Here is a 27,555-nt window from a genome sequence, read left to right as displayed (position 1 = left end):
TCCAACAACTCACAATATCAATCAGCTCTACAACCTTAATGGTCCTACAGGAACAAGCAACACCAAGGGGGCTTATGATTTCAACACCCAGAAATGGCCTTAAGCACCACCCCTGCATGCACAGCAGCAATTTACGGGGTTGAAACTTGTACATTCACCATTTTGACTTTGCTTTATCATCACCATGTTCATAATAAAAGCAAACATCGGACTTCCTTTCATAGGGGCTGACACTGGGAAGATGCACAAACAGCAAGATTCAGATTGATGAAACCAATGAAGATCTGCTATGGAACACCAGCCCTCGTGGGTTTCCTGCTACCATTATTTCACTCTGCCAGTAATGCTGATCCTCCTTCCCATTACAAAAGTCCACGCCCATCAGCACACTCCCTAACCCAAGATGTGTCATTATTGGTACAGTCAGGGCACACGGGCACTGCTGAACCTGCCCACAGTGCAGAGCAGCAGGGCTGCGCCATCGCCTCACCAGCCTAAAATGTCACCATGGGGAAAGTGTCTGTGGCCTCACTACTTACCACTGTCTCTGCAGGCAGGCAGCAGCAGAGGTTTAACTCCTAAAACTAATGGCATTGTCCAGAAAATCATGGAACAACATCTTATAACCTTGTATTTTACACTTCCATAAAGGACGTACCTGCTCCGAGAAGGATCAAGAGGGTGTAAAAGGTACCTCCCTGCTGGCAGCACAACAGCCTCATTTGGTAGGAAAATGGGCAGGGCTGTTAGATGGAAAGGAATCAAAGGGAAGGGCTGTGCTCAGTCACACAGCTCACCTGAGGAACGTGAAATAGCATTTGTCTGAAGTACAAACAGCTGTACTCCAGGACACTGAGTGGAAGCATTTCAACTACAACATTCAGAAAATAGAACTATTTTCTGAACTGAAGGTGGAAAAGAAAAAAAAAAATCAATTTTTTAGAAAAAACCACAATTTTTAAAGTAAAAATAAAAATTTTAGTCTCAAGTGATTTGGCAAGGAATATCAAAGAAATTTATTGTGGAGAAACCACTGAAAAGGAAAAGTACACTTTGGCTGAAATCTGCTTCTTTCCCAGAAAGAAACCCAATCTGCCACAGCAGCGGGAACCCATTTTGTTGTCTTGTTATGTGCATTCTCATCAACAGTCTCCTGTGCATGGATTTTAGCTTCTTTCTCTGAATTAAAACACTTTATAATTAGCAATTCCCTTTTGCTAAAAGCTTTCCTACTGAATACTGGCAAAATAATTGCTGTCAGCCTCATGTTTCAGAAATGGTAAAAGCAAAGTAACAAGAACAATTTTGACAAGCAGGTATAAACAACTGCAGAACACAGATCACCTCAATATGGAACAAGAAAGTGCACAGAGAAGCAGTGAAACAGGCTTAGGGTTTTCATAATTCATACTAGAGAAATGCCAGGAGACAGATCGGGATAATAATGGAGAGCCTGTGCACAGTTCTTGTCTCTTACCTTTACCACTGGAAAAGGATGAGCAAAATCAGAATGCCAACATTCATATACTCAAAGATAAGAAGATCTTTAATCCCTTAAAAAATGCAATGCACTTAATTCATTTATGAAGTGAAAAATTGGGTTCAACATCACGTTTTGCTTATTAACTTATACAGTCTTTAAAAATATTGCTTCATTCCAGAGGAAAGGAATTTTAATTCTTTTCTTATTCCCAGAACTGGCACCAAATGACATGCAGATTTCTGCTGACAGCTTCTGTTCCCATGGCATATATTCAGCTCTCCCTCAAAGTTGAGCATAACTACCAAAGTAGGAAAATAGAAGAGAATCTCAAAGTGATACATCCACCTCCACTGACATACATAATATGAAAAAAGGTTATGTTTCATGCACTCTGATGATGAAAGGAGATTATTTTTACCAGGTTACCTAAAGGGCATCAAGAATGATCATATTAGTTATATTTTAATTTCAACCGTATGGTCACTGTACGTGCATTAAGTAAAAATAAATTGTAGTCTTCTACAAAATCTCATTAAATAATCTTTACATGTTCATGACACTGTAAATCCGCTAAAAGCATAGATAAATTAAGTGGCATTACTTAGGGGGCCAAGAAAAAATATTTTAAAAATTATGTTTTAGAAGCTATTTGAATTTACTTTGCAAACATCCAAATTTATTTTAAAAATTACTAGTTGACAAAGCAGCCCAGTTGTCACATTTCCTCCAAGATCACAAGAAATCATATCATCATGTACTAACAATTAATCAAATTGAACATATGAAGACCAGAAATCCACAATTTTTCCTTGAAATTCAAAGAGAAGAAACAATGCTATGCTTGTATATGACAGATTCACTTAGCTAACTAAATGTTCACTTCTACTGAAAAATATCTGTAATCCTGAAACCAGACTATTGCCATATTTTTAACTGCTGAGTGAAATAGCTGGCTAACCACATTTTACACTGATGGGAGAAATAACTGGCTACTGGAAGTAGGGTTTTGTTAAGTGCACAAACAGAACTAAAAGTGAATCCTTCCCAGGCAGGATCAGAGCAGCTTCCCACAGGATATTTCACATACTAGGACAACACATTTCCCAGTTTAAGCCAGGCTGTATATGAATTATATGGTTCTATGGAGGATGAAACAGCTGTAGGCAGATAGCTCACACCTATCACAGGGAGATACAACCTTTTTGAGACTTTTGATATAGTAAAGGTCTGGACAGTAACTTACACCTATAATGCTATCAGGGCCATCAGGTGGATTCCAACCTCCACCCTCACACATCACTGTTTGGAGAAGCAAAACCAAACATGACTTAGCATTGATAAAAACCTCAAAACCAAGCAAAAGAACACTCTGAATATGCTCTATCCAATTGGTTAATACAATTGATTTGTCATTTACTGTAGCATTATCAAACAGGAACACACAACATACCAAAGGCTTGCAAAAAACTGTTAAGAACATCGTTCACGCTATTGGATACTACGAAGATTTATGTCAAGAACTCTGAATATCCATCCATGCACAGCTCTGCTTCCAGAAGTACAGAATTTTTATTTCATGCAGTCTTCTTTTTTTCTTTTACTTTAGACAAAGTTAAAGCGTTTTAACATTAGTGTTCGAATTATTCTACAAGCAACTTAATCTACCAGTAGTAATTTTATTTGATAACAATACACTTTAAACTAAATTAAATTTTCACTAAATAGGATTTCACTAGGGACAAACATTAAACAAGGCCTGCCAGTTCAGTGTCAGGTACAACCCTACTTAGAAGCCATCTCAGGTTAATGCCTTCTAGCTTATCCTGAATAAAACCAGACGTTGAAAGTTACATAAGTGGATGACTGAGGCTATCAAAAATTATTCCTTAGCATCACCATCCTGATAGCTACTTCTAGGCAAGAAAAAACCCAATACAACTCCAGAATACAACTCTCTGCAACAATAAGTTGCACTGCATTCTTGAACTGGGCACTGAAAATCTGTTTTGCAGAACAAAATTATTAAAATAGGGAATTGCTAACTACACTTAACACACAGAAGCAAATTAGATGCCAAAAATTATGAACGATCATGCAAAGAAAGTTGTTGGGGATCATAAATGTCAGAAAAGCATGCAATTACAGTTGCATATGGAAAAAACCCAACTTACTCTGAGATACTCTTTCAGATCTCTGAGAAGTAAGAAGCCATAAAAGCCCCCTACTGCAATGTTTTTTGACCAACAAACCACGGATTATTACTAAGACAAGCTTTAAAAGAACCATATATATTTCCATGTAACTTCAGAAAACATACAAGTTTTTCCTGATGAGCTGTGCTATTCCTGTGAGTTAAGCTGTCCCTCCTCCAATATACACATAAACCCCTTCTTGCATGGAGGAACTTCTCCATCTAAAAGCAAATTATGTAATGAAGAGATCAAAGCTAAAACTTAAAGGTTTGCAAATCAAAGGTTGGAAAAAAATTTCATAGACACCTGCAAAGAACAACAGTACCCATATTTTATAGGGTATAGCTGATCTTTACTTTTAGGGCACCCAACCTAATTTTTAAATGCAAAGATACAGGCAAACTAGCATGTATGCTGATTAACAGATCCCAACTGAGAAGCTTCTATGAAAATTACTCAGGTCTGACACTTTTTCCCTTTTTTCTCTGTGCTACAAATACAATAAAAGAACTATTGAACTTCAGACCTAAGGGAATGCAGATGTATAAATACACATTTTAGGTCTATTTCTGCTGGCAGTAAAGAAGTCTGCAAGTGAGGTATTTTACCTACCTTAAATATTCCAGACCTAGAGTAAACTAGCCAGTAGATCATGCAGCAGATGGCCTGCTCTTTTCTAGAGCTACTGGTCTGAAAAAGTATGTCCTTGAATAAACTTGTATTTTCAGCTACCCTGCATAATATTACAGGCACAAAATACCAGAAGCCAAGGAAACAGGGAATTAACAAGTTAATTGGAAAAAAGAATATATTTCCTCTTGCACCACTTTGTACATGCTTAAGCCCCATATTAGTACTGACCCACACACACGCATAAGTAAATAAACCAAATTGTGAGAGAGAGCGAGCAAGCGTGATAGAAGATGTGGGATAATGTGAAAACCCAAAGAGTTTTAATGAAGTCCTTTCTACATTAAATTAAACAATCAGGCATCATTAACTATTTAATAAGTGATAATCAATTCACAGTTTGTATTTGTGACTACCTTATATAGCAATTGAAATAGATATGTTGTGCAATACATATAAATAAATGAATTAAACTATTTATTTCCCCCTAAAAAAACCTGCAAATTTATTTTAACCATACCATATTTCATAAGACATCTCTGGAGCAGTATTACTTTGAAAAGTTTTAAAAGTCTGCTGCATTTAAGATTTCCGTTATGTTTCAACTTGTTCCAAGCTTAATGATGCTGGATCTTTCAGCAAAGCAAACTTGATCCATTGCAGCAGACATGTGATCTAGCATTCAACCTTTACAGTAGAAACAAACTTACACAACAATTTTTTAAACCAACTTGAACTTGTAGAGTAAATTTCACCAGATCAACACATTCCACATTGCTATGGTAACTCGGAGATGGAACAAAAAGCCTTAAATTAATACACTGCATCAGGCACTAAACTGTAAGCACCTGACCTACCAACCTTGCTTTGCAACTCAAGTGCCTCTTTTGCTCTCTCCCAGATGTTCTTAATCAATGAGACCTGCAGAATTTTCCAAATTCGTATGTTCTGAAAAGAAGACTTCAGACCCTTGTCAAGTGAAACCTTAGTTAAGTAAAGCTACTAGAATAAAATTAACTTCCAAGCTGTCAGAACAATCTACTTACCAATTACCACGAACAGACATTCAGTACTAGTCCATGATGGGCAATCCAAACCAGACTGAAAACCAATGATTAATACACTTTCCTACTTCATATTTATAGCAAGTTATAAAAATTCATAGGAAGCATAGGAGGGTAAACCCCTACAGCTGGTTAGAGTAAACTAACCTATGCTTGCTGGCCAAGAAAAGAAAAAAACCCCAAGCAAACCAACAAAATCCCACCAACCAGCCAACCACAACAAAAAAACCCCAACCACCAGATACATAAAACAAATATTTTGCAGACACATTGAAATAAAATAAGTATTACTCTTACTCCCATGACAGGCACACTGCAGAAGCTCATCAGAAAGATGAAATTACAAGTAGAAAATAGGTAAGATTGTGGACCCTAGCACAGAAATAACATGCTCACAGAACTGGGTTATGATACAGATGCACCTGGGCTGAGCTCCTGGAGAGCCACACCAAAACCAGCTCTCTCCTGCTTTTGGAGAGAGGCTTATTGCACATTCTCAATAGAGTCTGAAATTTAGTTGAGTCTGAAAGATTTAAGCCAGCCCTGCACAAAGCATTTGGATGCTTCTGCAGTGAACACTGAGGTCCAGAGGAGTGCAACCTTAGGAAAAGCATCAAACCCAGCCTGACTCCCTACAGATGAGCAAGGAGTAGCTCGAGCTGCAGTGCTCTTGAGCAAGCAGACCTTCCCAAAAGAGAACAGCTAAAGGCAAAGCATAGCACGGAGGTACTCCTTCCAGCTCATTACCCCACCTGGCTTTAGCAGAAATCAGAAAGCTTCATCAGCATCAAATTAACTCCACATGCTTGATGCTGCGGGACTGCATTGTCCAAAATGCATCCATTAACTTGCACCACAAGGAGTTTTCCATTTGTCGCAGTAACCCAGCTTTCTGTTAAAGGCTAACATCAAGCAAAATCATCTCAACTTAGTTGAGATAAATTTCAATAAGTTCTCATTTGCCCACTTTCTACATTTATCTTAGGAGAGTAGTAAATTTTCTAGTTAAAACTTGTATCCATATAGTTCCTAGAGAATGTAAAAAAAAAACCCAACAACTAGCAACTGGAGACAAAGCAATTCTCCTAAAATGCTGAGAGAGATGAAGCTGTTCAGTGTGGAGGGAAGGCTCAAGAGTCTCATGATGTGTATAAATAATTAAAGGGAGAGCACAAAGAGGACAGAGCCAGGCTCTTCTCAGTGGTGACCTGTGGCAGACCACAGACAGTGGGCACAAACTGAAACTCAGGAGGTTCCTTTGGAACGTCAGGAAACACTTCAGCTGTAAGGGTGACTGAGCACTGGCACAGATTACCCAGAGAGGTGAGAGATACTTAAAAGAGGTACATGGAGATACTTAAAAGGCCATCTGGTCATGATCCTGGGAAACCAGCTGTAGGTGACAGTAGTTCTGCTTGAGCAGGAGGTTGGACCAGATGATCACCAGAGGTCCCTTCCCACCTCAGCCATGCTGTGATTATTCTTGCCATGATTTCTCTTACTCCAAACATTTTTTTTCAAATGACAAAACAGCTCATAGCTTGCTTTCTCCTCTAACATCAAACAAGATGAAAAAGTACTTGTTATATAAATACAAAATTCTTGTTCTGTGACTTTTTACGTAATAGTATTTCCTTCAATTCAACAACAAAGTAATCAGCTGCATCACTATCATGCAGAGTTATATTGCAGGAAGGGAGGAAGAAAATTGCCTCTACCCTACAGTGCACTGGAAGAAAGAGCTCACTATTTCTCAAAAGCTTTTTCAACTTGGTCTTAAAAAAAAAATTACAGTTTTTTTAACTACTTGTCCAACACAATCAATATACTTAGTGGCATGTCTCAGGCATTCACATCATAAATAAATATATAAGGCCTACAAACTTCACTGAATTACTCAATGTTTTAACCTGTGCTAGAAGAGATTTCAATTCAGTTTCTCAAAACTGCAACTTTACAATACCCTAGAAATCCAAATACAAGTAATACCTTGAAGACAAAGAGTTGTCAGTTTGAACCCAGCAGTATAAGGTTTCAAGATTATCTTCTCATTTAAAAGAAAAAGACTCTTCACACTATATTTTAGAGAGCTACACAGATATAAGTTACCTAACTTGGACTTTGTAAAAAATCTCAGTTTAGTTGGGAAGTGTAAGAACATCCTGAAAAAGATTTTTTCCTGTATTTTCATTAATTCTGTGTTTAAAGAACACAGAAGTCCAGTATTTACAAATTTTCAATTAACAGAGACAGACTGCACACAGATCAGCTTCCAACATAGCTGATATCAATATCTACTTGATAATAACTTGCTTTCAAATACTAGACAAATTTTTTTACCAGGAATGAAACTCGTGCAAAATTTTCAGCAAGCATTCTCTCAGCTGGACAGAGTTTATGACTCAGATTTTCAGTTCAGAAAAAGATAATTCTCAGAGGGAAAAAAAGCTACAGGAAATTTGATATAACTTATACAGAATTGAAATTACATATGGGAGAACTTAGAAAAGTTGTCAATGGTTGGTTCTGAAATGCAAAGCTCTAGCTCAACATTCTAATTTCCTTCTTTCCACCTACCCAAAAACCAATCCCTTCTTTCCCTAACAGCAAAACCATCAGAAGGATGGTGTGCTGCTTCAGCACAAATCCGGCTTGTTTTGCTGAAGCTTTCAGCAACCAGATGGTTAAACACACACAGAACTGAACCAGCTACAGTGCCTGTATAGAGAGGTTCACTTCTGCTTGCCCCAACATCAAAAAGTAACAGGAACTCTAGCACAGGAATAGAACAGAAGCCAGACAAAACCAATTAAATTCCCCATCTCAGAGCTCTGAGGATCCTAAAAGGACCACAACATGCACTAAGTTATGACAGGGGAAAATACAATGTAGTCATCACAGTCACTCACTACTCAGTGGATAATTTGCTTTTTACCTGCCTAATAATACAGGCTTCTACTCTGTGTTCCTTTGTTCAGGAGACAGGTTAGTCCCCATAAGTATGTAACTACACAAAGAAGTAACAGGATAAGGTAGCATGATAAGCTTGACAATTATGGACAATCTACCATTACATCCCAAATCAGCCCAACACAGATATCAGCCAAAGCTTAGACTCATCTATCAGGGACAGTTTCCAGTCCAAAAACTAAACACACAGTTTTAGTCATTTGACAAGTCCAACAGCTGCAAAAGCCTTAACATAAGCAGCTTGTAAGCTATGAAGTGCATGTTTCTGAAAACCTGTCAGAAACACCAGTGTCAGTAAAATGGAGTGGGTTTAAAGCAGTCACAACAGGAAAAGTTCACTTGGCTCCTCTATCAGTAAAGCCAACATCAGAGCACTATCAAGCCTCTCAGGTTTCCTCCAGGCATCGCTCTTTTCTGCCAGGTTTGAAACCTTCAAAGCAGGTTTGAACTCTGCTTTCTTTTCTTTCAGCATTACGTACAAACCTCAACTCTTTCAGATGTTTTCTGTGTTTCATTGAAAGTGACAACCATCAGCCTTTCTCATCTGTTCATTACCAGCAGCTTTGATTACCTATTTATCTGCACCTTTCCATCCCATCCTTTCTCAGGGGAGCACGTATTACAAAATCAGGTAGTAAAACCACTCTTACTCACAAGATGCCAGTCTACCTCCCGTTATCTGCAGATCCAGCCAACAGGACTAGGTATTTTTGTTTGCTTTCATAAAGTAATAAGCCAAAGAATTGAGCTGACAACACCAAAACACCTAAGAAGTAGTCATTAGAACAAAAATTATTTGCTGTCTTCTCAATTTCCAGTTTTACTTAGACTGGTATTTAAACTGAGATAGAATGAACTGTTTGGAAGTAGCCCTGTTCCGCTCTATTCTCATCCAGAACAAAATTCAGCTGAAATATGGCAAAGCTCCACACAAAATTACAAGGTTTGCGATTCAGGCTTGAGAAGAGCAGTTACCAAGACACCCCCCTCTCTCAGAGACAGAATCTGTATACTTCTCCCACTTCACTTTTTCCAGTAGGATCCATCTGAATATCAAAGGCTACAAGCAAAAGGAGCAATGCATTACAATATACCACAACACCCCCCCAAAACAAACCCCAAAGGAAAATCAAACACCCCAAATCATAAACAAAGCCTGGAGCTTACGATGAAGCAGCAATACTTTATATTTTGTACTCATGGATTAGTTTAATATAACTGGAATCAAATCCCCGGAAAGCTATAAACAATTTTATTATGGCAGTAACTAGAAAAAAATTCTCCTGAAAACCACAAATGTAACATAAGTGCTCAAACCCCTTATGATTTTCATTAAAGCTATTTCAAGTTTTGGGAATGTTGCACTTTTGTAGCAATAAAGAAAAAAATAAATGGCAAATTTTAAGACTAACACTAGTCCTACCAGTATAAGCTGTATTCCTTCAGGAAAGGGCACTCATCAAACATAGCAACCAAAGGGCATCATATCAATGACATTAAAAAGAAGTTTTCTTCCCCCTATATGCACAAGATTGAATTATGGTCATGCCTATAATAAACAAATAAACATTTGTGGTCCAGGAACACAGATGAGACATTAGAGCCACTGTTTTATTTCTAAATTTTGAGAGCCTCAACTTGTACTGTATCTTCTTATGCAAAAATAACAGGGACAGAAATTTATATTTAATGTGTAGGTGCTGACAAAAGCCTTCTAAAAGATCTGGAATACAGTAAGAACGAGGGACTTCCAAACCACATTGCTCACATGAGTAGCGTTAGAAAAGTGGTATCCAAGGCTCTAGCACATATGAAACTACTGCTATTGAAACCAATGGAAGAAGCTCTCAGATGTCTGGGAACACCCAGCTGAGACATGAAGGATTACTGTACACAGTGCTGGGGATCTAAATTAATAGTGTTACCTCCTTCACAGTGTGAAATTTGCTCCAAATTAGAAAAGCAAAGTTTCTAGACAGAAGAAACATTTCCACATTTTTCATTACAATATATCTTAATCTCAGTTTGTAGATGTGATGTTGCTGCTGCTGGAAAAAGGAAGGGTGTTTTTGCAAAGAGCTAAGAAATCCCAGTCATCTGACTGTCATTTGCTGTTGCAACCAAGAGCTCTGAAGCATGGTTCAAAGACAAAACAGCTTCTAAGTCACTCAATGACCACATGATGCTGGTTGTTTAAATCCAGTGACACTTCAGCAAAATCTTTTTGTAACAGTCTTTGAAGACAAAGAGAAGAAATAAAACCACACCAAAATAAATTCCAGTATGCACTCAGAGTTTAGACTGGCACTTCTCAGAGTCCTTTTAGGCAACGAACACTTGTACTGAAATTCTCCCATTCTGTACAGCACGTAAAGTACAAAAGCTTTCTATTGCTCAGTGGAAATCCTCAGGCAGCATTCCAAACATACTTCACATTCAGTAAGAATTGCCAGTCATACTTTTTCTGCAGCCACTCCAATTATGAAAAACCTCAGAATAAAGCCAGATAAATTAATCTCACTTGGGGGTTGGGAGGAGCAGATACAAAGCACTGAGAACAAATTCTGACTTCAGAAATCAATAGAAATAATTTTTTAAATGATGTTATTAATTTTATTTCACTGAAGCGTAAAATTCACATGACCTTGAAATGGCAATCATGCCAACCTGCACTACTTTCTACATCAATAGTTTATATTAAGAAAACTAGTAGTTCATTCTTAAATAATGTTGGGCATGTTAAAGCAAGAGAAGGTACATGCACAACTCTTATAAAGACAGGTACAACAGACTGGATCTCTCAACAAAACTGGACATTTTGACTAACTTAGGAAACTGTTCAGACTTATTCTTGAATCTGAACTATAGGCCACTTACCTAAATCAAGTAATACCAGATGCTTAGAAAAAGAGCAAGGGAACTCTTCCAAAGACCATGATTTTCAGCCCATCACAGCCTTCCGCAATCTACTTTTTAGTATTTGGAAAATGACATAACTATGGAGGCATGAGCCCATCAGCTCTTGTTCAGTCAGAATCAGTCTGAACAGCGCTGTCACAATTGCTAGCTCAATGCTAGACTCCAGGCTGCAAGGAAGTCTGATGGTACTAAGTTAAAAAAACTACTTGAGCTATATAAAAATATTTTTTCATTGTTCTGCATCTGTCACCTTTCAATGTCACTTAATGTGAAGTGCCTTTTTAATCACTGTTGAAACAAAAAAAAAAATTCTTTGAAATGCACTCTCTAACCTACTGTAGATATCATATTTCAAGACACACCTTTAGCATAAGGTCTAGCATGATATTTAATTTCAGCACTTCAGTATTATTAAACTTGTCCAAACTAAGTGCTAGTCCCCCTTCTTTCTCTCCTCACTGCTATGGCCTCCTCCCTCCTTTTTTGAATAGGGACATCCCACAGATATCTATCAATTAGTAAGTCAGCAAAATAATAATTAAAATGTTCTTACATAAGTGCACATTGCTCTAAGACTGCAAGAGGTCTTTTTTTTTTCCCATGCATAACAACACAGCTACACAGGCTGCTATTTTTCTAATTCTGGAGTATGGGCAGTATCAATAACTGGAAACAACGTACTATGTTAACAAAGAAAAGAGAATATTTAATCAATCAGATTAATTGACTGGAATCCCCACGGAAGCAGCCTGGAGATGAAACAGAAATTTTTATCAGTTCAAAGCCCTGAAGCACAAGTTTTTCCAACATTCACTAATCATATAATGAAGAATACCACATTGAAGCTCTCAGTTGGACAAACAGAAGTATGAAATTCTAATTATTCACAAATTATTCTCTGCAAGACAAGCAGAACATAAAAATACAGCAGGAATTTTAAAAGAAGCCATACATTTTTTTAAAAGATCTTGAAATGCACTAAGTTGAAGTTTAGATGTCTCTATTATCCCAGCCATCCAGATGTTACTAGTTATTTCCAAATTTAAAGTGTAACTTCATGTCTTTGTGACATCAGAAACTCTTAAAAGAAATGAAAATACAGGAGTATTCACAAAATACCTTTAGGTATCTTGGTAAACACATAATTATGTCTTTCACCTGTCTGCTACCCATGATTCCTTCCAATACCTTCCCACGAGTTCATTAAGTCTCAAAAGTCAGGTGGCCAGTTAATTTCTCTTTCCCAAAGCCACTTCCACAGGCTACCTCCTTTGCAGAACCCTGCGCGTCTTGACAGCAACACTGACAAGACACAGAAGTGATTTTATTCTAAGCCATGTGCGCTACTTTTAAAACACAAAAGCTGTTAGGGCCAGCTGTTGACAACTGCCCAAACACCTGCACTCCCTTTGCTCCCCAAACTTTTACCAACTCAGTATATTTACTGTTCCCCATTTCCTCGGCTAGCCAAAGATTACAGACACTTGGTAAACAGGGCAGTGTTAATTATAGGAAGCATTGTATTAGTTGTGCAAGAGCTGTGAAACTCAGACCTATCTTTAGGTGCACCAGTAGAAATAACGCCCTGGCTCCTCCTAAAAACCCCATTTCTGGCGGTTTTTAGACTTTACATGCGGCACTCACGGCTTAACACCCCATCCTTTCTCCTAGCACCGTACGCCTTATCTCTTGGCAGAGAGCACTAAAGACGCTGCTGGAAATCATTTCTCCCACATGCGGCAAACACCCGCGACGTTCACGGGGATACCGAAGCCCGGTGAAAATAGGCCTGTGGCACCAGGGTGACACCGGATCTGGCAGCGCAGCTCCTCAGCCCCCTCTAAGCAGGTTAGAGAGAGCAAGGAATGACGGAAGGAGCGATGCCAAAGGCCTTTCCCGGCCGCCCAGCGGCACCGAGAGCCATCCCCGCCCAGCCCCGAGCTCCCACCCGCGGCTGTCGCCGCCTCCCGGAGCCCCCCGGGCCCCGAGCCAGGGTCACTTACTGAGCTGCCCGGCCCCGGGCTCCCTGCCGCCGGCTCCCCCGAGCCCGCTGCTGCTGCCCAGGCTGCCCAGAGCCCCGCCGGCGGGCGGCGTGCCGCTCTGCCGCTCGAAGTTGCCCGGGTTGGAGAAGAAATCGCGGAGCCGGGGCAGCTCCCGGCCGCTCTCCAGCAGCTCCGTGTGCAGCTCCAGCGCCGTCAGCAGGAACTGGTCCCGCAGCAGCTGCGCCGCTATCGCGTCCATCGGCACCCGCGGCAGCTCCCCGGCCCCCGCGGCGGCATCGCCCGGCGCCGCCGCTCGCAGACCCGGCAGCTCCTCGGGGCTCCCCGCCGCCGGCTCCGGCGGCTGCTGCGGGAACGCCGGCCCGCCCGGCTCGGTGCTGCTGCTGCTGCCGCCGCCGGGCCGCGGCTCCTCGGGCTCGTCCTCCTCCGAGTCGCTGAGGAAGGGGTTCACGCTGCCGCCCCCGCCGGCCGCCGCCGCCGCCATCTTACAGCCCGGCGCGGCGCGACCGCTGCCGGGGCGCTACCGCGGCAAAGCCTGCGCGGAGACGCCGCCGCCGCAGACAGCCCTCCTGGCGGGGCCGGGGCCGAGCTGCTGCCAGGCCCCTGCGATGGTGCCGATGATGTTGACAATGATGCTGCTGCTGCCGCCACCTGCGGCCACAGCGACGCCCCCGCCGCCGCCTCCCCGGCGGCCTCCCACCCGCCCTGCCGCCGCTTCCGGATCCCCGCTCGCGCGAGAGTTCCCGCGGCCAACCGCGAGCGGCGCCCCGGCACGCGGCCTCGCCCCCTCCGGGCAGGGCGGGGCCCGGGGGGCGGGAGAGAAGCGGAGGGACGGGGCCACGCTCAGGGGGCGGGGCTTTGGGCGCGCCCGCTGCGGGGAGCAGGGCGCGGTCGCGGGGAGGGGCGGGGCCTCGCCATGCACGCGCGTTGGGCGGGGCGGAGCGGGGCGGAAGCGGAAGCGGATGCGGAAGTGGATGGCGGCGGGGAAGAGGAGTGAGTCCTGGCGGGAAGGGGCGGCCGGTCCCGAGGCTCCGGGGAGCGGGGTGGGCACGGGCTGCGCCTCCCCGCTTCCGCAGGGCTTGGCTCGCCCCGCAGCCCGAGCAGGCTCACGGCGCTGCTGGGGCGGGAGGGATGCGGGACTCGGCTTGGCTGTGGGCTGGGCCGGGGTGGGGCTTCCCGGGGAAAGCAGCGCCCTGCGAGGTCCCGGGGCAGATGGACATTGGACTGGCAAAGGAGCTGGTGGAGCCACTGGCCCTGGAGGTGTGTAAGGAAAGATGGACACAGCGCTCGGTGCCATGGGCTGGGCGCCATGGATTCGGTCCTGGGCTGGACTCGCTGGCATCGTCTCAGAGGCCTTTTCCAGCCAAGGTGGTTCTGTAGCTCCGTGTTCCCGGTGGGTGTGTGAGCCACGTCCCAGCATCAGGTGTGCCGCCATGAGGGAGGGCACAAGCACAGGTGCATAGTAGTTGGTGGCCTCTGGAAGAAGGGTCAGGCAGCTCAGGGGGACTACAGCGAATTTGTAAGGTTATGCTGAGAGAGAATTAGAAGGGCTGAAACCCATCTAGCACTTAATCTGGCTACTGCTGTGGAGACAAGAAATGTATTTGCAGATACATCAGCAGCAAAAGGAGAGCTAAGGAGAGTGTTTATCTTTTTGTGGAATGCAAGGGGAAACAGTGAGGAAGGATGAGGAAAAGGCTGTGGCACAAAACGTGTTTTCCTCGCTCTTTAACAACAAAGCCAGTTACCCTTGTGGTGTACAGCCCTGAGCCAGATAAAGGGAACAGGGAGGAGAATGATGTTCCTGTGGGGTTGGAGGGTGAGAAGGCTCTGCCCAGGGATCTGCTGGACAAGTTGCATCTGGCAGTGCTACAGGCTGCGGGAAAAGTGTCTGGAAGCTGGCCCAGCAGAAGAGGCCTGGGTGTGCTGACTGAAGTTGCCTGAAGAAGAGCCAGGAATGTGCTCAGGTGGCCAGAAAGGCCAGTGCCATCCTGGCCTGTATCAGCACTGGTGTGGCCAGCAGGAGCAGGGCAGGGATTGTCCCCTGTACCCAGCACTGGTGGGACTGCACCCTGAATCCTGTGTCCAGCTCTGGGTCCCTCACAGCAAGAAGGACATTGAGGGGCTGGAGCCTGTCCAGAAAAGAGCAGTGGAGCTGGGGAAGGGTCTGGAGCACAAGTTTTATGAGGAATGACTGCAGGAGCTGGGTCATTTAGCCTGGAGGAAAGGAAGTTTAGGGGGGACCTTCCTGTTCTCTACAACCACCTGAAAGGAGGCTGTAACAAGGTGGAGGTTGGCCTTCTTTCCCAAGTAACAAGTGATAGGAGGAAAGGAAATCACTTCAAGTTCTGCCATTGATTTTTTCCCTAATATGCATAAGATTGGATATTAATAAATATTTATTCACTGAAAGAATAGTCAGGCATTGGAACAGGCTACCCAGGGAAGTGGTGGGATCACCATCCCTAGAAATATTCAAAAGACATGTGAACGTGGCACTTGGAAATGTGTTTTAGCAGTGGACTTGGCAGTGCTGTGTTAACAGCTGGAGTCAATGACCTTTGAGGTATTTTCCAATCTTCTAACAATTCCATGAGTCCATGAAGTTGTGCATCTGGAAGTGTGAAATTACCACTTTTTAAAAGATGATGCAAGTTGGTTACTTTGTGTATTACCTGGCAAAAAACTTGAAGCTGGAATGTAGCAGCAGGTAGTGTGTGCTACTGAAGGAAGTTCAGCTCACTGGAAATATGCAGACCAGGGCCAGCATTGGTTTCTGTTTCATTTCTTTGAAAATGTTCCATTCCCACCAAGGGTAGCTCTGTGTAAAGCTGATCCACTAGGACCTGCACATTGGGGTTGAACCCTTGGTAATAGAATAATGTGAATGTTTGGCAGTGACACGGAGATCTAAAAGCGCTCTGGAGAACTCACTCCAAACGCTTCCATTCACATGGTGCTGTGCTGGAAAAGACGGTGCTTTCTGGTTTTGGATTTGCATAACTTTTCTGTAAATTTTATACTCGGTTTAGCTTTCTGTCCTATAATAAACTTTGGATTTTATTACTGCTGTATTGTTTTATGTTGTTGATGCACTAAAAAGAGCCTAAGTAGCAGAGCATGAACTGGTTGTAGCATAAAGCAAAATAGCAGCGCGTTGAAAATGCTTAAAAATTTAAATAAAAACAGGGACAAAAACATTTTAGCGTTGCTGCTCCGGGGGAGTTGAGAACCTTTAAAGAAGCCTTCTGCTTTTTCCTTTCCCCTTTGGAGAGCGGGAGCGCGTGCAGGGCGCGTTGGAGTGAGCGGCTCCGGCGGGTCCTGCAGCGGCCTCTGCCGGCGGCCCGCGGGATTGCAGCGCTTGGCAAGGGCTGGCAGCGCCCGCCTCTGCCCTTCCCCGCAGAAACTCATTTCTGCCCGCTTCCCTCTGCCCTGCCACTAAGGAATCGCTTCTTTCACCCTTCCACGCCGAGAATCTATGTAAAAGCGTCCCACTGTTTCAGTGCTTTGGAAGAGGTTTGTGAAATTAAATGAAATATTTACAGCTGTCACTTTGCTCCAAAATAGCTTTTCCCCAGCCACTCATAAATTATCTTTGCTGCAATGTGTATTCCAGGAATAAAGAGTGTAGGTAGAAAAAATGTGCTTATAACAATATGCTTAAAAGAGTTCATGTGCCAGAGGGGTATTGTTCTTAGAAACCAGAGAGGAAAACCTGATAGTGTAGTGCCTCAGAGGATGTGTGAGGCAGAAAAAGCTGCATGGGTTCTGGAAATGGAGCATTATATAGGTCTACTTGAGGCAGACAGCTGCAAGTTAATTATTCAGTAGTCATTCTAAGAGAGGCAGATTGTTCATCAAGCTGCTTTGTCTCTTAGTGGAGTTGCTGTCTCCTTCAAACTTTTTAAGGATTTGAGTTCTGTGTCTGAAGAACAATGTATCTAAATGCGTCTCAGAAAGCTAAGAGTCCAAAATACATGGGCTTGTGCAAAAAATATCTGAAGAGTTTTGTTGTTGGTTTTTTTTTTTTGGAGGCGGTGGTGTAAACAATTTTTTTCAGCCTATGCATGTTTTGTTTCACGAATTTTTAAATTTATGGTCCTTGAGATGAAAAATGAGTAGAAAAATGTTTGCTTTTACTGTGTTGATTTTAGTAGGAGTGCTAAATCTTGAGCTAATGCCTGAGAGTTTAATGAACTGAAACATATGACCAGTTTCAGGTTCCCTCTGTTGTTTGGTGGGGTCACAGGTGTGTAAATTGTTCTTTCTTTCTACACTACTCTGGTGCAGCATCAGCCATTCTCACAGCCAGTGAACACACAGTTTAAGTCAAGCTTTAAGGGGGTTTCTGTTTCAGCTCCCACAGACGAGGTTAATTACATTCAAAGAAATTAATTCCATTAGGTGCATACTAGAACTTTTTTTCTGTGCTGAATACTTGAAGTATATTAATTAATGTGTTTTAGTGTGTCCTATAAGGAAATAGGGTAGCTTTTTTTAATCTGATTGGGATCCCAATTAGGGCACAGGGAGCAAAATAATGGAGAACTATCTGAAGCAAATCTGATTTATACTTTAAAATAATGCTGATCTGTGAGTTCTACCAACTCTTGCTTAAGTTTTCTTCTAAAAGTGCTGCCTGAAAGAATCAGTGTCTATATGTGTTTATTGAAGGCTGACTTTTGCCTCTTTCAAAAGAAACTTGAAGGCAATAATGATTTTTATGTTTGGTTTTAGACCTTAAAAATGAATTTTAGTGCTTTGTTAACTCTGAGCTCTAAAATATTTTTATTTTTTGCAGGGGTCAAATAAAGCAAATGTTGAGATGCATAATGTTGGTAGCTTGTGGTTAAGGACCTCTGCCATGTCTCTGAAATTGTATCTGTCCATTCCACTTCCAAGGGAATGTTTTTTAATGAGAACAGCCTGTAGCAGTAGTTAATGGTTACTTGTGTGTTATATTCAGATGTAGCTTTACCCAGAGAAACCTACTTTATAAGGGTTTTTTTAAACTGGGATTTTAAGTACAGCAGTGTGAAGGGGCACTTGGAAATATTTTCAGTGTCACCAAAAATGTGATAGTGACCCATGAAATCAGGTGAAGACTTGAATTAAAGAAAAAAACCTCCCCAAAATCCCTTTGAATTCAAGTTTGGCTGCATTCCACTTCCAAGGGAATGTTTTTTAATGAGAACAGCCTGTAGCAGTAGTTAATGGTTACTTGTGTGTTATATTCAGATGTAGCTTTACCCAGAGAAACCTACTTTATAAGGGTTTTTTTAAACTGGGATTTTAAGTAAAGTATACAGCAGTGTGAAGGGGCACTTGGAAGTATTTTCAGTGTCACCAAAAATGTGATAGTGACCCATGAAATCAGGTGAAGAATTAAAGAAAACAACCTCTCCAAAATCCCTTTGAATTCAAGTTTTGCTATGTTTTTCTGCCTCCAAAACTGCTGTTTTGAAGTGTTACTGTAAACAGTGGGTATTTGGAAGCCTACCATCAAAAAAAGACATCAAACACACTAACAGCCTAAGGAGTATTTTAGAAAACTTGTTCAGGCTTTATTATGGATATATTTATGGCTTTGTGAAATGAATATGTAAGGAAAAATTGCTGTTATATTTGAGTGAGGAAATATAAACTGTGAATCAAAGATGTGACCTTTTCTGACACTACAAACAGATGAGTATTGAATTCCTTGGGCCTTGTTCTCCATAGCCTGGAAGATGGAGCACATTGTGTGGACTGCAGGCTGCCCAGAAAGGTATTGCAGAGGCTCTGGGATGGGTGCCTCACCCTGCCTCACCGTGGTGAGGGTCAGTGCAGGTGAGGAAGGGAAGATGCTCTGTGCTTTTGCTGTCTGCTTCACGTTATTCCTCTTCAATTTAGTATTTGAACAGTTTTGAACAAAAAAATCAGCATTTTTTCCTTGTATGGCCTGCTGACTACAACTGATGTGGGATGCAAGCTTCAAAGAACAAAGTAGTCTGAGGACATGCTTTGAACATGCTGAGTTAGGCCTTTTGTTAGGAGGAGATGGCATCCTGTCCTTCTGCCAACACAGAGGTTTGCGGTGGGAATTCAGGGAACTAAACTACAGCAAAGTCATCATTATACTTTCTGCTGCTTGGTTTTGGTTTTTTTTTGTTTTTTTTTTTTTTCCTTGACGTTATTTTCAATTCAATTCATTCTCTAGAATGCTTAAACATCCAATTTTTTTTTGTGTTTTTTTTTTTTTTTTGTTTTTTTTTTTTTTTTTTCCCTTGAGGTTATTTTCAATTCCATTCATTCTCTAGAATGCTTAACTATCCAGTTGTACACCTGGCTGTGCCAGCCCAAGGAAGAGGTTTGGCTTGGGCATAAGTGGGCAGGAGCAGAGGAGGACAGGACAGCTGTCTGCAGCTGTGCTGGCTTGGTTTTCCTGGAGTATTTGTAACTGCGAAAGCCTCTTGTTCTGCTAACTGCTACTGCCATGACAGCTGTTTCTGTATCAAAGACCAGATAAAATATATTTGCCTTGCTGGTCCCAGGTGCTTTGGAAAATATGCTTTTAGTTACAAGCAAGTTTCCATAGGTGGCACGGTACAAGTGATTAGCTGATAATACCCAGATCACCTCAAAGGACAGCTGTCTGCAGCTGTGCTGGCTTGGTTTTCCTGGAGTATTTGTAACTGCGAAAGCCTCTTGTTCTGCTAACTGCTACTCCCATGACAGCTGTTTCTGTATCAAAGACCTGATAAAATATATTTGCCTTGCTGGTCCCAGGTGCTTTGGAAAATATGCCTTTAGTTACTAGCAAGTTTCCATAGGTGGGAGGGTGCAAGTGATAAACTTATACCCAGATCACCTCAAGTATGAGAACTGGGGAGTTCTTGCCCATCTGTGTTCTCCAGGTTTGTGGGTTTCTCCCTAGCAGTTTTTGGTTTGTCTTCTGAGCTCTTTTTTCTTCTCTACAGTGACTATTGCTGTTCATTTGCTGAAAGAGTTTGAGTGCTGGGGAGTTTTCATTTTAAAGCAGCAGTTCCCCATATTGCAAAGAGGCAGAACACTGATTGTTTTCAGGAATAATTTTCTGTCTCCATTAATTATTAGACTGAGTCAGCAGCTGAAAAATAAAGGTGCCTTATACAAATGAAAAGTGGCTTGGCTTTGTAATAAAAACAAATACAAGCTCACAGGGCTTCAGCAGAGGGTGTTTGCAAGTTGATGTATCATAAATACTAATGAATGTTAACTACTTGATTAGTCGAGGCCAGTGTGGGAGCACAGAGAACTTTGTACTACAGTCAAGGCCAGTGTTTCAGGCTGCACTAATTGATAAGTTCAGTGACTTTGAGTCCTATGGGAGCTCAGGGAAATGTTTCCTTTGTGAGCAAGTATGGCTGCTGTGGAAGAGTTAAAAGAGAAGGTGATTTCTTTGCATAGAGATTTCCTACTGGACCTCAAAGTATCCTCGCACAAACACTGTGTATGCTTGTGTCATCACTTGATGATCGTTTAAAGGAGGTGTAAGCCATCCTTTTAATCATTTTCCTGCGCTTCACAACTTGACTATCGCAATTCATTTCAAATTGGAGGGGTGGGATTTGCCGGGGCTCTGGGGCCGGGCGCGGTGCAGGACCCTGGAGAGCGCCGGGCGGGGGGAAAGGAGGGAGGGAAGGCAGCGCCCCCGGCCCTGCCGCTCCCGCGGGGATCGCTCCCCTGCTCCGCGTCACCTCCGGCCTCTAAGGAGATTTTATTCTCAGTGGGGAGCTGAACTTGCCCTTGTCCGTGTCAGCCTTGTTCGGAATGCAAGTTTGGCAGGGAAAGGTGTAGAAAGTGTAGATTATGCTAGCCAGTTGAGTAGTATTCAGCTACGCATTCTAGTCAACTTGCTAACATAACTAAATAGTACTTTTGAACCCAAAAAGTTCTGAATATTTTTCTAAAAAAAAACCCAAACCAAACAACAACAAAAAAAACAAAAAAAAACACCCCCAAAAAAACCAAAACATCAGAAAAAACCAACCAACCAAACAAAAAAACCCAACAAAAAACCCTCCAACTTTTGAAAAGGTGGGAAACTATAAACTGATTATTTTACTGCCTTTTAAGAAAGTATTACTATTACTCTCACCCAAAAAGTTCTGAATATTTTTCTAAAAAAACCCCAAAACAAACAAACAAAAACAACAACAAAAAACCTCCAACTTTTGAAAAGGTGGGAAATTATAAACTGATTATTTTACTGCCTTTTAAGAAAGTATTACTCTATGCTTGGAAGGTTGTGGGCTCTATTTTTTTCCTTCAGACTGAAGATTTTGGTAAATTTGCATCCAGAGGCTTATGTGTAAGATCAAACAGATGTGCGTGTTGCTGTGTGACATAATTCTTGTTTATTTGTAATGGCTGCTCTCGGTAAGCAAATGTGACTTAGTAGAAGCAAAACAACTTCTGCCAACTTTTTAAAACCTTCATTATTCATACTAGCTTCTCTAGAACATACATAAAGCACTGTTTGTTTCGGGGTTTTTTTGTTAAAGGGTATTTTTCCTCCTCTGTGTGTATCTATAATACATTTGCAAACTAGTTTTGCAAGAGTGTAGCTGAAAGTTGGTTTTTTTTCATCCTCATCCCTGTGTGTTTGACATTAATATTTGTTATACGAGTTTAAAATATGATCCTTGCTCCTTTTGTTGTTAAAGGGCAGATCTGTCATGCTTGTATTGGTACTTCTGCTTTATTGTGTATTTTTATTGCAAACGGCTTTAAAAATACCCCAGGGGGCCTTCAGCCTTGGATTGTGAGGGAGGGCTCCAGTAGGACAGGAGGCTGCTGTGGCAAGCTGCCTCCATGTGCTTGTCTCCTCTTAAGTGCCACTTGTCCCTTGATCCTGACCTGTGAAAACTGGTAGGCTGTGTTTTATTAGACACTGTCAGGCTAATGTTCTTTCCCCAAAAGTGTCCCATAACACTTTTAATATGAAGAATCTGTCTACAAAATCTCCAAGGAGGTTAAGAAAAAAACAGTGACAGAAAAACATTCTTGTTTTATTCAAGAAAAATACCCCAGGGGGCCTTCAGCCTTGGATTGTGAGGGAGGGCTCCAGTAGGACAGGAGACTGCTGTGGCAAGCTGCCTCCATGTGCTTGTCTCCTCTTAAGTGCCACTTGTCCCTTGATCCTGACCTGTGAAAACTGGTAGGCTGTGTTTTATTAGACACTGTCAGGCTAATGTTCTTTCCCCAAAAGTGTCCCATAACACTTTTAATATGAAGAATCTGTCTACAAAATCTCCAAGGAGGTTAAGAAAAAAACAGTGACAGAACATTCTTGTTTTATTCAAGGATGCAGAAAACTGAGGGAATCTGCTACTTTTGGTGGTACAAAAAAGAATTAAACAGTCCATATTGAGATGAAAAAAATTACACAGTATCATAGTGATGTTTGAAGAAGACTTGCTGGTAGAGCATTACTGAACGATTTAGAAATCAAGAAATATGCGAGAGGATTTGCAGATGCCTCCTGAGACTAGGCATAGGTCCTCCAAATGCTGTTACCCGGTGAAATAATTCACAGCAAGGTCACTCGGGGTTTCTTGTTGGGTTTTGTTTTTTCAGAATTCTGAATTTTTAGCTGCATGCATCCTGAGTGAATGTAGTGCTAAATTTCTACTCCTTGTTTTGCCTCCACTTGGCTAACAAGTGGTACAGAAGGGTGGTGCTCTTGCTTTCTCTTTCATGCCTCAAAGCAGTAATTGTTTCTTAATTAAGTGCTCTTGTTCTCTCTATCACTGCTATCCCCTTGTCAGTGTTGTTCTCAGGTATGGGCTTTTTTTTCCTGGGAAACTTGTGGATACAGTTTCCCATGTTTAAGGGTAATTCAGAGAAAATTGCATAGGCTGACACTGGGCTGACTGCTTTGCCGTGTGTTCAAGTATTGGAACACTTGATGTTTCATTGATGCTTTGCAGGCCATAGTCAAATTTCTTCCTGAAAAATTCTGGCAAAAGAGGCTTTTCTAGGCAGGCAGAGTAATTTTGATTATCAAGTGATGTTAAAAAGAAAATTAAGTATTCTTTGAGCTCTTTGCCTTGGGTTTGGATGTGCATTACTGAACCACATCTAAAATTTAAAGCAGTTGTCATTTGTTATTATAATCTCTAAAATGCTCAGTGAAGATGTTGAACATAAAATAATTTTAAACAGATGGTTTGAATTACAAAAGCCACTTCACTGCCAGAGCAAGTGGAAATACTGTAGTTGCAGTTTCATTGTCTGACAGAGTATGTTATACTTCAATAGAGGAAAAAAAAAGAAAATTTGGTAAAGAGGAAAAGGGAATTTATCATTTTTCCTCTTCATACATGATGAAGTCAAGGTGAGGATTTGGGTTTTCTATGTTTATGTAGTGGGTGAAGATATGAGAGTTACTCAGAATTGGCTGGTACATCTCTTGTATAAATTACAGCCTTGTGCAGTCAGTAGGTGTGGGCTGTGACAGCAGGAATGACTTGAGTGCATTTCCTGATTAGCTCTTTAAAAATCTAAATTACTGAAAGAATAGGGTAGGGACTGCTAGCACCTCCTTTAGAGCTGGCATATCATACAAAGTACTGTCAGACCACCCAACTTCCATTTGCTCCTCTGCCCTAAGAAAAGGAACATTTTTTAATGTGTAGACAAATTGTACAGTCACAACTTAGACAGTTAAATTACAAAATACACAACACTGTTTAATTGAAAAATATTAGCCAGAAGCACAGCAGACATTCTTCTCTATTTCTTTTTTCTGTAATAGATAAGGCCATTGATGCTGATTGAAAATGCATTTGCAATGGATTTTCTTCATTTTAATCAACAGACTTGATGGTATTAGTGAAGCATGGCCCCTCTAAAAGAAATTACTAATGTGCCTTGAGCTCCTTGTTTTGACACTTCTTTGTCCTTAAGAAAATATTCCTGCCAATGTGGCATATTCCATGCAGTATTTTGTGTATGTTTTATTGCATATTCAGAGAAAGAAAAATATAAAAGGGAATTGTTGCATTTCATATGAAGAACTATATTGTGTTGCAGTACAAATATGGTTTTCTTTGCTTTGTAAATAATGCTGAGAGATTACAACTTCAGAGGCAATGCAACTTAGATGTAGATTACTTGGGGACAATGAGTGCTGCATTTAATTATGTCAGCCATCCTGTTAATTGTTGAGGGACCTGATCCAGCCTGGTGCTGTGGATGTGGCTTCTATGGCATCAAAAAGAAGGCTTGGAAAAAACCAGTCTTGTCAACAAATTACAGATTTGAAAAGAGAGAAACTTGAAAGAGGGAAAAGCTCATGTGAAGAAGAGTTGGGCTTGGGTGGCTTATTGCAACTGTCTTGCTCCCTTGCCACCATCACATCACTAAAACTGGGTGTTTTAGTCTTTGCACTGATGTGGCTGCTGGAGAGGAACTTGTGGCTAGTAGCACAATTTTTTGGTATTGTTCTGATAGGTGTGAATACAAAGAAAGAAAGGTTCTCTTCATCCCATTTGCCACCAGCTGGGAGCTTAACCTTCTCCCTGAGAATGCAGAGTGAGGGGAGAGAACCATCAAAAAAACCTTCTCTAATCTGCATGTATCGCTTTATTCTGGAAAAGTAATTAATTGCAGTCAGAAGGTCCTTGCTGCTTTTCTTTCTTTAATCTCCTAGACTTCAGGGAAGGTGTCTGCTGGTTCTGCCATGCTGTCTCTCAGATCGATCTCACCCATGCCTCTTGTCACTCTCTTCTCTGCTCCTGTACAGCATCCAAAGAAGTGAGAAGCTCTAAAGTCTCCTGGAGCCCCCTGCATCACCTTGGCACTGCTCATATTCTAATTTCTCCGTGTGAACAACTTGCATTTAACAGGCAGTGAGTAGCTTAGTGGATCTTTAGTACTTTCCTGTTAAGGATCTGAAAAGGATATTTGTTTAAGAATCCACACCAGCTTTGTGATTTTTGACTCCAAATTGTTTGAACGAAAATATTTTATTGGAATAGTTTAAGGTCTGGCATACTGGGGGTTGGACCAGTATCATTATTGACTCTGTATAGTTTAGGAGATGGTGACAGAAGGGTGAAAATGTAGAAAGAAAGGAATATAAATTAGAGTCTGATATATAGTTTACTAGTTGGACTGAGTCTATGGAGGAGGTGATTTGGCTGTCTGAACTGGATTAGGATTCCAGGATTCTGTTGTAACAAGTGATGTGTTTGGGTGGGCAGTAAGAAATGACATGTGGCAAATAGGTTGCAACATGCTTCTCTTATCTGCAGGGCTCAGAGCGTCTTTCCTCTTGGTGTGACAGACAATGACCTAACAGAAGAAAGCAGAGTAATGCAGTCAGAATTTGAGCAAAGCTTGTGTTTTGCCCTGTGAAAACAAGGACTGTGGAAGGGGATTGTCTGAGAAAATATCACAGGACACAAAAATATTGAGATCTCTTTGGCTCATGTTTTCTTGACAGAAAGATACAAGATGTATTTTCAAGTGACAGTTTGTTTATCCACATTTTGGATGGCCAGGCACCTGAGAGAGAGATGTTTTGGCACTAGTCATAAATACTTAGGTATGGCTCCTCATCCTCAAAAGTGTTTTTGCTTAATACATTTCTATTTTTCTTCTCTCAACAGGCTGTGCCTTTTGCTTTTTCTTATAAGCTAGTGCTTAATCCAGTTTTCCCTTTTATCCTGGTTATTTTTTCCATATGAGGAAGAAATTGTTATTGAAATTGTTATTCTTATTGTTTCCATACCTTTTGGAATAGTCGAGCACCAGGCTCTGTAGAGAAATTTGCTTTCAGCTGAGTGCAATTAGGAGCTTTCCAAAGCCTCTGTACCTGTGGGAAACTACTTGTGACCTTGAGGACAGAATTTGTTTCACAAAGTTGTGTCTCAGTGATGACACACCAAGTCCTGCATTCAAGGAGCAATGTAAGCCAAGGTGGAGGCAGAAGGGAGGGACGTGGCAGGAGCAGGTGCTTTGGGAGCTGCCTGTCTGGAAACCATGTGGTGGTGTTGAGCAGGAGGATATGTTGGGCCCAGATAAATGGTTTGGTGTAATGTAAACAAACTGTGGTTGCAAAAGAAAGTATCCTTTTCTTCTTTCCTTTTCTCACTAATTCCATAGATAGTATAGTCTAAGCATTACATTTGAATTGTGTTGATTGAACTCTTCTTTTCTGTTTGCAAAGACTGAGGCCTGGGGAGAGTTTAAAGCAAAGAGAATTAGCCAGTGCAGAAAACAGATTAGGTTACTAATCCTTTAATTAGAGTGACGTAGAGTATGTTAAACTATAGAATTGTAGCACTGGGAGCATGCAACAAGTAGAAGTGACAGCTTTCTTTAGTGGGGTGTTCAGTCTCATCAGTTTAAGGCATGAGTAGTACATATTCTATTATCAAGCACAACTGCATCAAAAGAAAAAGCCCTGTGGAAAATAAAACTGATTGAATAAAATTAGCTGTCACAGAACTTAGTGGTATTTCTGTGATTGTGATTTCATTTATTTAAATTGATGCAGGAACTCTGAATACTTAAAAATAAAAAATAAATGAACTGATATTTACAGATATTCCAAATCTCTTGGAATCTCACTTGTAGACTTAAAAGCTTGTAAGTTCCTGCTTAACAAAAAGTTTCTGTTCACTTAAATGTGACTACTACATGTCTCTTTGAAGTGTTTGACTATTAGTGGTATTTCTGTGATTGTGATTTCATTTATTTAAATTGATGCAGGAACTCTGAATACTTAAAAATAAAAAATAAATGAACTGATATTTACAGATATTCCAAATCTCTTGGAATCTCACTTGTAGACTTAAAAGCTTGTAAGTTCCTGCTTAACAAAAAGTTTCTGTTCACTTCAAAGAGACATGTAGTAGTCACATTTAAGTGTTTGACTATTTTGTTATCTCATTTTTTTATTTACTTTTCTCTCCAAATATCTCAAATGCAAAATTGCTATAGTAATGTTTCAGATTAGAGTTGGAGTTGCTGCATGTGTGTTTCAGTAAGAGAAGTGGGTGGAATTGGAAGTTATGTTTAAATTGCATACAGATCTGAATTTTCTTTGGGTTGGTAAGTATATTATCTTTCAAATCTCTTTCGGTGTGGTTTTTTTTTTTCCCTCTGGGTTTTCCTAGAATTGGAAGTTATGTTTAAATTGCATACAGATCTGAATTTTCTTTGGGTTGGTAAGTAATATTGTATATTATCTTTCAAATATCTTTCAGTGTGGTTTTTTTTTTTCCTCTGGTTTTCCTGGCCTTTTAAGTTTTTGTTTTAAAAAA

General features: G+C 41.2%; 2 protein-coding genes across 8 annotated transcripts in view; one reads left to right on the top strand and one right to left on the bottom strand.

Annotated features, from left to right (window-relative positions):
• The window catches only part of RELCH (RAB11 binding and LisH domain, coiled-coil and HEAT repeat containing), a 77,765-nt gene extending 63,879 nt beyond the window's left edge, over positions 1 to 13,886 (bottom strand). For all 4 annotated transcript variants that reach the window (XR_005628964.1, XM_039721709.1, XM_039721734.1 and 1 more), the window contains exon 1: positions 13,262 to 13,886. Coding sequence is in view for 3 of the 4 variants with exons in the window: in XM_039721709.1 (XP_039577643.1) it covers positions 13,262 to 13,742 (481 nt within the window). In the remaining variant the exon portion in view is untranslated. The remainder of the gene's footprint in view (positions 1 to 13,261) is intronic.
• Positions 13,887 to 14,210: 324 nt separating this feature from the next.
• Positions 14,211 to 27,555, top strand: part of PIGN (phosphatidylinositol glycan anchor biosynthesis class N) — a 100,745-nt gene continuing 87,400 nt past the window's right edge. For 2 of the 4 annotated variants that reach the window (XM_039721942.1, XM_039721933.1), the window contains exon 1: positions 14,211 to 14,251. The gene's annotated coding sequence lies outside the window, so the exon portion shown is untranslated. The other 2 variants (XM_039721950.1, XM_039721956.1) reach the window with 2 other exon arrangements.

The sequence above is a fragment of the Passer montanus genome, unplaced genomic scaffold (genome assembly GCF_014805655.1).
Source record: "Passer montanus isolate IOZ18808 unplaced genomic scaffold, ASM1480565v1 scaffold107, whole genome shotgun sequence".
Lineage (NCBI taxonomy): Eukaryota > Metazoa > Chordata > Aves > Passeriformes > Passeridae > Passer > Passer montanus.
This window is presented reverse-complemented; position numbering and strand designations above follow the sequence as displayed.